The following is a 10,946-nucleotide window of genomic DNA, read 5'->3' as shown; positions in this document are numbered from 1 at the left end:
GTCAACTCGGGTTTTCCCCGTCAAAGCGGATATGGTTTGGGCGGGTACCCGCGGGTATGAGTTTTATTGCCATGCCAACGTAGGAGTGTTGAATTTGCATCTTTGAAAGGAATAAGTGATCTTTCGAAAAAATTGGTTGAAACTAAAAACATATTGTTTATCCGTTGGTCTATCAACTTTTGAAATTAGCAATGATTTTGCCTATTGCCACAACAACCGTTGAACGACCATTTTCTGCTATGAAGATTGTGAAGACTAGATTGCGTAATCGAATGGGGGATGAATGGTTGAACGATTGTCTCGTGATTTATGTTGAAAGAGATATGTTCAACAGTGTTGATAATGAGTTGATTATTCAACGATTTCAAAATATGAAGTTGCGTAGCGAGCAATTGCAATCAATATATGTAATTTTTTGAGTACAATGTAATTTTTCAAGAGTTTAATTGTTATACACCGTCGGTGTAAATTTTTTTGCACATACATCCAATGACGCGTTGTTACATCATTTAATGAATGTGACACATCATGTGTTTTTAATTATCATACATGATGTGCCGATATATTATTGGACGCATGTGCAAAATAACTTTAGACTGACGGTGCATATAAATTAAATTCATTTTCCAATATATTATTTATGAATTTACATCTATGGATATTTATATTATTATTGTAAAAAATATCGATTAAAAATGCACCCCTTGGTCCAGGGTCCGAGCACCTTTAGATAGTAATATTTACAAAATCTCACTAAATTGGAAAAAAAATAAAAATCAGTGAGAGTGAGTAATTATTTTTGTTCCGGAACCCCCTTCCTCTCCTTTCACTTCTCCTCCCATTACTACTACAGAAACCATCACTCTCTCTCTCTCTACACTCTCTATCGTTCTTCAACCCTTCCCTTCTTTTCGATCTCCATCCAAATTAGGGTTTACAATTCCCCATCTCCATCTCCCCAATTCCATACTCCCCTTCCAGCCAACGCTTCACAGATCCCTTCCTCCTTCTCCGCCGTCATGTTTTGGAAGCTTCCCTCCATTTCCGCCTCATCTCCGGTCCGTTTCCAACTCTTTCTTAAACCCTCTTCGTTCAATTTCCTCTTCAATTCTTTCTCTCTTGTTTAATTTTATTTGCCCTCATTAGTTCCAGTTTCACTTAATTTTAGTTCCCCTCTTTCAAATTCATCATCATTATTATATTTATCAATAGTTCATTTCTCTTTAATTGCTAATAATTATTCGTTCTTTCACTTAATTATAGTTAATTCGGTTGTAAATTTTAGCTTAATTATTAAGTGATACGTGACTGAATTTCGCTTAATTATAGTTAATTCGGTTGTAAATTTTAGTTTCTTTAGTTAGCGAATTATTCAATTAATTAATAATCAATGTTTTGTATGTTATTTTTCTTAGTTTCGTTATCTTTAGATGTTAATTTGGGTATATGTCTACTGAGAATTGAAAAGTTCTTGTGTTTAAAGCTATACAATTTGATTACTGCAAACTTTATGGAAAAAAAGAAAGAAAAGAATCTAATGAAAAGTTTCTTTAATTTTTTTTTTTTGGCTTTTGTGTTTTTATAGTTTTGAATTCAAATTTCAAAAGTTACTGGTTATCGTCTTTTTGTGATTGAATTTTTTGCATCATATGGGTTTATAGATTTGAATTTAAATATTAAAGGAAGTTCTCGGTTATCGTCTTTTTGTGATGAAGGTTTTTGTGCCATGTATTTATAGATTTGAATTCAAATATCAAAGGAAGTTCTCTGTTATCGTCTTTTTGTGATGGAAATTTTTGCGTCTTGTGTTTATAGATTTGAATTTAAATTATGGAGTCAGTTCTTGAAATCTTTCTTTACTTTTTCAAGAATATCACATTTCTATGTTGTTTGTAATGATAGATTATTAAATTGAAATTATTAAGATGGCCGCTTGGTTTTATGATCAAAGTCTAGGGTGGGTAAAAGCTTGCCGATCTTATTTACTTGTTCGATGACCATTTTGTGTTTCTGATGGTCTACAGGTCGAGGCAGTATTGGACAAGGAGAACTATACTTTGGAAGAGCTTCTGGATGAAGAGGAGATAATCCAGGAATGCAAGGCCTTAAACAGTCGTCTCATTAACTTGTATGTTTCTAATAAGTTTAAACTAATGTCTTTTCCCGTTCCCTGACAATTTTCAGCCATTCCTGTGCTTAGTTTTGTCTGTCAGAGTCTATTGCCGTTGAATCATCAATGTAGCTATCCTGTTCCCCTCCCCTCTTAGTGGCAACTAAGGCTTAGTTGTTGTTTTACTTATTTTCTGTATCTGCCCATTTTTTAGCTTTAGTGTTGGGTGAGGAGTAAGTTTAATTACATAAATCTCAGGTTTGATACACAAAAATGATTCAATGAAAGGTAATTGCTAATTTTATGCTATTGTTTTTTGCTTTCAGTCTAAGAGATAGAGCTCAGGTAGAGCAATTGCTTCGTTACATTATTGAAGAACCACCAATCGATGCTGAAAACAAACGGGTCTTCAAGTATGCAGTGTTAACATATTTGTTTCAAAAGAGCTTATGTTTCAACTTTCTTGTTTATCCCATTTTAACATCTATAATCATTGGTCTATGATTTAGGTTTCCGTTCATGGCCTGTGAGATCTTTACATGCGAAATTGATGTCATTTTGAAGACCTTGGTGGACGAAGAGGAAGTCTGTACTCCATTTTCATGACACACCTTGTTTTTGTTCTAATTTATATGGCGATGCTCTGCTTGTATTTGTTTCCACTTACCATTCTTGTTATTGCAGCTCATGAATTTATTGTTCTCCTTCTTGGAACCTGACCGTTCTCATAGTACCTTGCTGGCTGGGTACTTCAGCAAGGTATATGTTTTACAGTCAGAAATTTTTGCTGTTATGACATTTTATCTGCAGTAGCTTTTTGGATATATTGAAATCACTTGCTTGATGTTGATTTCTTGCAATTTCCAGGTTGTTGTTTGTCTAATGATCCGGAAGACAGCACAACTTATCAGTTATGTTCAAGTAAGTAGAGCAATGTTATTTTTAGTATTTTTTTTATTAAAATGTGATACTCCCTCCGGTCCTTTTTATAAGGAACAATTTGGAAAAAAAATTTGGTCCTTTTTATAAGAAACAATCATTAAATTTATTCTTACAATTCCATTTTTACCCTTATTAAATTGTATCCATTCCAAAGTTATGCATTAATTAGAGTGATATATTCCCTAAGGATAAATTAATACACCAAGGTTAGTTTTGGAATAGATTGTAAAATTTTAGAATTTTTATTAAAATAGATAAGGTTTCTTGGTATGTGTGCTTTTTCCAAATTGTTCCTTATAATAAGGACCGGAGGGAGTATAATATAGAAGTATTTTTAATGAGACAACAAACTACCACTGGGTATCAAGCTTAATTCTTGTGTTCATAGCATCTTTATGCGAAGCAGTTTGTAGTCTATTTTAGAGTTATCCTGTATGTTACGTGGTATCCTTGTGAAATCGTCTTGCATTCATGCTTCAGCATACTTTCTGCAGGCCCATCAGCATGTATTTCGCCAGCTGGTTGATTTGATAGGCATTACATCCATCATGGAGGTAAACATCTATCTAATAGCTATAATATAATTCAAAGATCTTGCTTATGTGCTTGAATGGGTTCTGAGGTCAGTTATTTGCACAGGTTTTGGTTCGATTAGTCGGTGCTGATGACCATGCATATCCCAACTTTATAGATGTCATGCAATGGTTGGCTGAGAGCAACCTGCTAGAGATGATTGTTGATAAATTAAGCCCCTCGGTAAGCAAAACATTTATATTCTGGGTTTATATTCCTCCAACCAGATATTCATGATTAGATATATGTTGTATATGCACCTAGCTGCATACAAAAACATCATAATGTTGATCACATTTTGTGGATGCTTAGTTTATTAACTTATGCGTAGATGATCCTCAGGATGGTTAATAAAATTTGATTGCACTGTTGTTCATTTAGCTCACATGAAGCCATACCCTTCCGTTGATGGAAACATATGGTGCAAAAAATCCTATGGGATACTGAAAAATGGAGTGTTTGAATTTTATGGGATCTTGGCTTTCATATTATATTTTTTTTTATAAATAATAATCTGACAGCTGCTTCCTTTTTGTTCGAACCAGAGTCCTCCTGAAGTTCATGTCAATGTAGCTGAAACATTATGTACAATAACTCGAATTCCATCATCCACTTTAGCAATTAAGCTTTCAAGTCCAAGGTTTGCGTTGCAAAGTCTTTACTTTCCGCTTTCTTAGTATATAACTGCAAATTGTTGGTAAGTTTTTAATTTTATTTACCTTGCAGTTTTGTTGCAAAAATTTTGGATTACGCATTGGAAGTTCATTCACAGTCGAAGTCTAGTCTTGTCAACTCACTTTGTGTGTGTATTTCTTTGCTGGATCCCAAAAAATCTGCTGTTTCATCTTCACTTTTTCATTCATTTCGAAGTCAAAACATGTATGAGCCAACAATTCCTGTAAACCCAGATACTATTGGTGCAATGCTCCCTAAACTTGGTAAGATAAAAATGGTGTTATCCCCATGTGCGGAATAGTTTATATGCCCAACAATAAGATTTTCCATTTATTTATGTTACATGTTCCTTGTTGAGAGAGAGAGAGAGAGAAAAGAGAGACATGTTTTTTTTTTTGATAAGCAGAGAGACATATGTTTAATACTGGGTGTTTAAGCTACACACTGGAGTCAATTTTATATAGGCTCAAGGAAATAAATACAAGATAAATATAGGAGATATCATTCGTGTTTACCTGATATGATACAGTATGATATGCCTACACAATAATCCTAAACAATAAATACAAAATCATACTATATTTTCAACATTTTTTAAGGAAATTATAGTTATTTACATGGTAGGTTTTTTCAATTATGTTATGAGATGCATAGTCGTTTTGATGAATAATAACATTTTGAAGAAAAAAACACTAAGAGGGTGAAGTCCCTCATATACATGAGGTGTATTAAGCGGATTCCTGAAGAACTTTCCTGCGTTTTTCTTGGTTTGAGACTGAAATTAAGATTTCCATTTACCATTTTTTGGTACTGGTAAATAAAATCACCGGAGAGGAGAGCAATGCTCTAAAAGAGTAAGAGAATAATCTGGAGTTTACCAATCGAAAGCTCTATAGCGAGTTAGGATCCTCTCCATTTTCTCTCCATTACCATAGTTTTAAAGAGTTTTATTCCCAAAACTTTATTAATGGCAAAAATGGAGAGGATCTTGACTCCTCTATAGCACCGACACATCTGATCGAAAGGCGTGTTAGGTGTCTGACACGTGTGATTACATTCTTTTAATTCTTATAATTAAGGCCGGAGGGAGTACCTTGTTTTGTACATTTGATTATTTTTGAAGAATGGTATGAAAACTTTTTACTTCTATTTTGTACTCAATCTGGCACATCTTGTTCGAGCAGCCTTGTCACATAAGGTTGTCTATTTTGTCTACAGGTGATTTGCTTGTGCTTTTGGATGTGTCATCTGACGACAAGGTCTTGCCTACAACTTACGGTGAATTGAGACCTCCACTTGGCAAGCATCGATTGAAGGTTTGTTATATTTTATCACAAATTTGACGTGGCTTCCCCTTTTGGAACTAGGTAGTTGTTGGTCGGTTGAAATTTAATTTTATTCCAACACATAACCTTCATTGTGTATCTCGAGGCTCGAGCACTCTTAAATTCCTAAGCAAAGTTAGCTCTAATATCATTTGTTAATACATTTTCTTTCTCTGATCAATTTCCTATTTATTTCAGATAGTGGAATTTATTGCAGAACTTTTAAAAACTAGAAATGAAGTAGCGGAAAAAGAATTAGTTAACTCAGGAACCATTGGACGAATTGTTGACCTTTTTTTTGAGTAAGCAACTTTTAAATTTCAGTTCTGCAGAGTTGCATAGATGTCTAAAGTAAACTTGATGCATTGTGCATAGTTATTTCTCACTCTTGACACATAATCTACTAATACAGGTATCCGTACCATAATTCATTACACCATCACATAGAAAGTATCATATTATCATGTTTGGAGAGCAAAGCTGATGCTATTGTTGATCATCTTCTCCAAGATTGCGATTTAATCAGGAGGTTTCTCCAAGTAGATAAACAATGCGTTCTATCTGCTGAAGGAAATCAGGTAAATGGATGTCTCGAAGTAATACATGAGAGATTGTATGTATTTGGTCACTGATATACATGATGCTGAGAAAAATGTTGTACTTGGAATTTTTTTGATAGTATGTGAAATTCAGTTATCTTGATTTTCTTCATGTTTTATTGAAGTAAAAGAGAAAAGAAAGATAGATCAAACACGAGTTCATGTGATATATCCTCTATGCACTGTTTTAGGTCTACAAGAACATCTTTTAACTGAATTTATGTGATCTTGCAGCGAACAGTACCTGCGGCGGGAAAACAGGCGACACGGGTAGGAAACATTGGACATATTACTCGAATTGCTAATAAACTCATTCACTTGGCGCATAACCAAAGCCACATTCTGGCACATCTTCAGGTTAGTTTTCTATACATTTGTGGAACAAGGTTCATGATCATCATTTACATAACAGTAGCATCAAAGGTGTTTAGGCTTTTAGATCTCTAAGCAAGGTCGTTTCTTCTAAAGAACTGTCATTATTTTGTACTTGTTTGTTCCTTTGGACTTCCTTGTTCTCTTACCTTCTCAGTTGAGTAGTTCTCTTGTGGCTTAAAACAATGAGGTTGAACTTACATCTGGAAATTATGTTTGGATGAACACTCTTTATATACTATAACTTCATTTATTCAACATTTGTAGGAGAACCATGAGTGGAATGAGTGGCAAGCTACAGTTCTTCAGGAGCGAAATGTGGTTGAGAATGTTAACCGCTGGGCTTGTGGGTAAGCTCTGATTTTAATTATCAAGCTCTAAGGTTCATATGATGACACATGCGATTATCTTGAGTAATAGGCGTTTCGTGGGCCCCAGTTTCTGTGTTTGACATTAAAAACATATGGTAGTGGATGTTGCGAATCCTTCATTATTTTGGTTGATATTTATTTTCCTTGTTATATGTACAGGCGTCCAACTGCATTACAGGATAGGATGAGGGATAGTGATGACGATGATATACATGACAGAGACTATGATGTTACAGCATTAGCAAATAATTTGAGCCAGGCTTTTGGATATAAAATTTATGGAAATGAGGAGAACGAAGAGGTTTGTTTGTAGTTGGTTGTCTCCCCCTCCCCCTTTATAGCTTCCTATTTTTGTCTTTCATGGACACTGCAACCTACATATGCCGAACTAATGTGATGATGATCTTACTTATAGGAACACGGTGGTGTTGAGCGAGATGATGAGGTAATAGTATTGTTTATTTATGGTATCTAAAGTAATTGTATTTGATTGATTTCACAGTTTTTGAGAACCACTTTGGCTCTTTAAAATGTCTTTCCTCACTTCAAAATTTTGGTGACTATTCCATGCTCAATATGGCCCTGTGTACTTCATACAAATATGAAGCAACCATTTGGCATGTTCTGTGGCTTCTAGTTTTAGCTTTACTAATTTGAACATTGATTGCTTTACTTTTTGCCTGTCTAATTGTCAAGCAGTAATCACCCAAACTATAATGAAGGAAAATATGGATAAACCCTAATTATAGAGATCAGAATTGTCTCATCACTCTGACACACCATTGAAACAGAAAACCAAAGACAAACATATCAGAGAACTTTGAGGTTTTAGAGACCTTTCTGCCTGAAGGCCCGAATATTCATAATAAATTGATTGGATGCCTTCTTCCCTAAATTTACTACTACCACTACCACTACCACTACTACCACCCCAATCTCTCGTTTGCCCTTATTCATGATTCCCATGCGGTTTGGTTTAGTGGTACCGATCATATAGTCTAAATTTGGGCTACGCCAAATTCAATCCAAAAGCTAGCTCAAGGGTTGAGGATTACCCAAGCATCAAAAGGACTACCCTGACAATACCATATTTCAAATTGACATGTGATATCATAGTTCACCATCGTAGTACGAAGCAGACAACTCAGGTAGTGAGGTGAGAAATGCTGAAGTAGTTCTAACATCTTACCAAGAGGTCTAGGGTTCAAATCCTGGAAACTAACTTGATCACTAATTTACCATCATTTGCCATAAAAAAGAATCCCTCTCACACCCAGTGTAATGAAGACAGCCCAAGATGGCTGCAATGAGAATGACTAGGGTTTCCAACACCGATGTCATGCCTAGGATTAGACATTTAAAGCATGGACAAATGATGATGGCCCAATAACAAATTTAAGATATGCTCTGATGGCATATTAGAATATGGGTTGAGTCTAACTAAAATCCCAAAGTTAGCTGCAATGAAGGCAACCCAAGGTGGCTTCAATGGAGGCGGCTAGCGTTTCCAACACATAGTAATCTTGTAGTTTTTGATAACTGATTTGATTGTATAAGCGTTCTATCATATAGTTATCTTACATTCTTAACTATATATTATTTTGGTTTGATCAAATGTAGGATGTCTACTTCGATGATGATTCTGCTGAGGTAGTCATATCATCACTTAGACTTGGTGATGATCAAGGGAGGTGAGTATTTATTTTGTCATATTCTTGTAGCCAGTAATTTTGTTAGGGGAAATATGATCTTGTTTTAACTTGCAGTATGATATTTTTATGCAAAATTATATACACTAAGAAATCACTTAGGTTTACACATAAAACATGCTATATATTGTCAGCTACTGTTATAAATTTTTTACCCCATTTCTTTTCTTCTGCTCTGGACATGTTTCTGCTTCATTTTTATGGTTGACTTGTCTGTGGTTTTGTATTATCCTTTCTCACATCCAGAAATTAGTACTAGAGGTGGCTAAGTGATAGAAGTGGGAAAAGTATGAAAGCTAAGTAGCATTTAACAGTTTGGACTGTGACCAGAAAATTACTGCAGTTTAGTTAATCTGAACAGTGTGCTTAAGTATATATTTCGAATTTGATAGATTTAAACAATTGATAACTATTGTTAATAAAAATCCTCCGAAGGAAACACGAATGATACTTAACCACAAATGATCGTCATATCATATATCTGTTTTTACAGTTTTAAACCCAATTTTCTACAAGTTCCTGCTTAATTTTTGTTTTCTCTTTTACCCTTTACTTGATTGCTGGATTTACATGATTGCGTTTGTGTTTTGATCTTCATTTTACCCAGTTAAGGTGCATTGCTATATGATTTTATTCCCCTTCATTTATATGGATGATTACTTAATATGGCAGCTAAGCTTTGGATGTCCAAGGTGTTTTCTATTTGACTCAATAGTAAATGTTGATATAAGTTGGCATTTTTTATTTTATGCAGCAGTCTGTTTACGAACTCCAACTGGTTTGCATTCCAAGATGACAGAATTGGTGATGCAAACGGGGGTACATCATCCTCTGAGATGATGGATGAGATAAACTTGAGCGGGGCCATAAATGGTGGTAGCAACAGTAGTACTGATGATGATGATGACGACGACGAGGTAGTTGTTGGAGAGGATGAAGAATTGACTGACAGCAGAAATACTGTGAATGGTACGTCCAGTTCAAGCACACACATACTTGGTGGATTAACTGGCAGTGATTCCATGAATGAAGGCACTTTAGATTTTGAAAGTGAGAAGGCAAGCACTTCGCACGACATGGGATTCTACAAGTTTGAGGCAACAGACAATGAGGACTTGTTTGGGGACAGGCCTTTACCAGATTGGGTGGGATGGAGTGAACCATCAGATATGCAAGTAGCTGGCTCAAGTATGAATCCTTTTCTGGATCATAGTGAATCAGGTAGTAATTTGTCTAGTAAGTCTCAATTAGGCGATCAGAATCCAAATTCTTCAAATGGGGAATGTGTACCATCAAATGGATCACCAACAACTAGAGGTTCGACTGATGCGGGTATCGGTTCAAGTCAAAGATCGGTAGCTGTACCCTCTTTATTTGAAGAGGATGTGGAGTTTGTAGGTGTAGAGTTAGAAGGTACGGGTAAGGCAATGGAACAGGCTCTCAAAGAAGGGATAGTTGGGGAAGCAGGGCCATTAAAAAGAAATGGATCCCCTAAAGTGCCAGAAAAGGAAAATTCTGAAGAGGGTAGTCCTGCTGTGAAGGAGTTCAATGATGCAAATTACTGGAGGGTTGACCAAGAGGTTGCTGTTCTAGATTGATGGACATGGTGGTAAATATTGATTTTATTGTCTGTATGAAAATTTTTACCAACACCGGTGGACCTTATTATCGGTTTACAAGGTTATGCAACATATTAGTGTACAGTATATTTTTGTCTCAATTAGGTTGTGATTGTTTCAGCTTATGAGATATTACATGTTTATCAATTTGAAGTTTCGACTTCTGCAAGTGATTTAAGGGAATTCCTGCATTTATTGAATACATGGTTTTCATTTTTTTTGTCCGTCTAATTTGGTATCCTTTGGCGCAATTGCAGAGAGACAAATCCTTCAAACTTTGTGAGACCCAAATGAGTGGCACCAAAGTCTTAGGATTTTGGTTAAACTAGAAGAGATTTGCGCCATCTCATTTAAGCACTCTCGGTTATCTGGTTTTCAATTTAGATTGCATGTTTGGCCAAATAATATATTTAAGCTGATATATTATTAAACACGGGGTTTTTAAACATTTATGTCAAATTTATTTTTTTTAATATTGTCAATTGACAATCTCAGTCACAATAAATTAATTAATAATGCACTTTAGCTTTGAAGAGTCTTATAAAAAAGGGACAATAATTTTTTTTAGAAAGGGTCTTTTGTATATATGGACATGGACAGAGGTAGTTCATTCACATAATATATATGTAAGAACAAATATAATATGTGTGG

General features: G+C 35.0%; 1 protein-coding gene across 2 annotated transcripts; it reads left to right on the top strand.

The window, feature by feature from the left end:
- Positions 1–720: 720 nt before the first annotated feature.
- On the top strand, positions 721–10,497 carry LOC123919947 (serine/threonine-protein phosphatase 6 regulatory subunit 3-B-like). Of its 2 annotated transcripts, none has more exons than XM_045972004.1 (19): positions 721–1,058; positions 2,025–2,128; positions 2,437–2,523; positions 2,620–2,695; positions 2,795–2,869; positions 2,978–3,031; positions 3,547–3,606; positions 3,692–3,808; positions 4,171–4,265; positions 4,352–4,563; positions 5,519–5,616; positions 5,824–5,927; positions 6,038–6,203; positions 6,459–6,581; positions 6,864–6,946; positions 7,127–7,268; positions 7,383–7,412; positions 8,588–8,658; positions 9,431–10,497. In XM_045972004.1, exons 1-19 carry the CDS (start codon positions 1,020–1,022, stop codon positions 10,272–10,274), a joined length of 2,580 nt encoding a protein of 859 aa, XP_045827960.1. In that variant the 5' UTR covers positions 721–1,019; the 3' UTR covers positions 10,275–10,497. The 2 variants fall into 2 exon arrangements, with proteins under 2 accessions (XP_045827960.1, XP_045827961.1); XM_045972005.1 differs by having other exon boundaries at positions 761–1,058; positions 9,434–10,497.
- Positions 10,498–10,946: the final 449 nt, after the last annotated feature.

Source organism: Trifolium pratense, linkage group LG4, assembly GCF_020283565.1.
Source record: "Trifolium pratense cultivar HEN17-A07 linkage group LG4, ARS_RC_1.1, whole genome shotgun sequence".
Lineage (NCBI taxonomy): Eukaryota > Viridiplantae > Streptophyta > Magnoliopsida > Fabales > Fabaceae > Trifolium > Trifolium pratense.
Note: the sequence above shows the minus strand (reverse complement) of the source record. Positions and strands in the feature narration are given on the sequence as shown.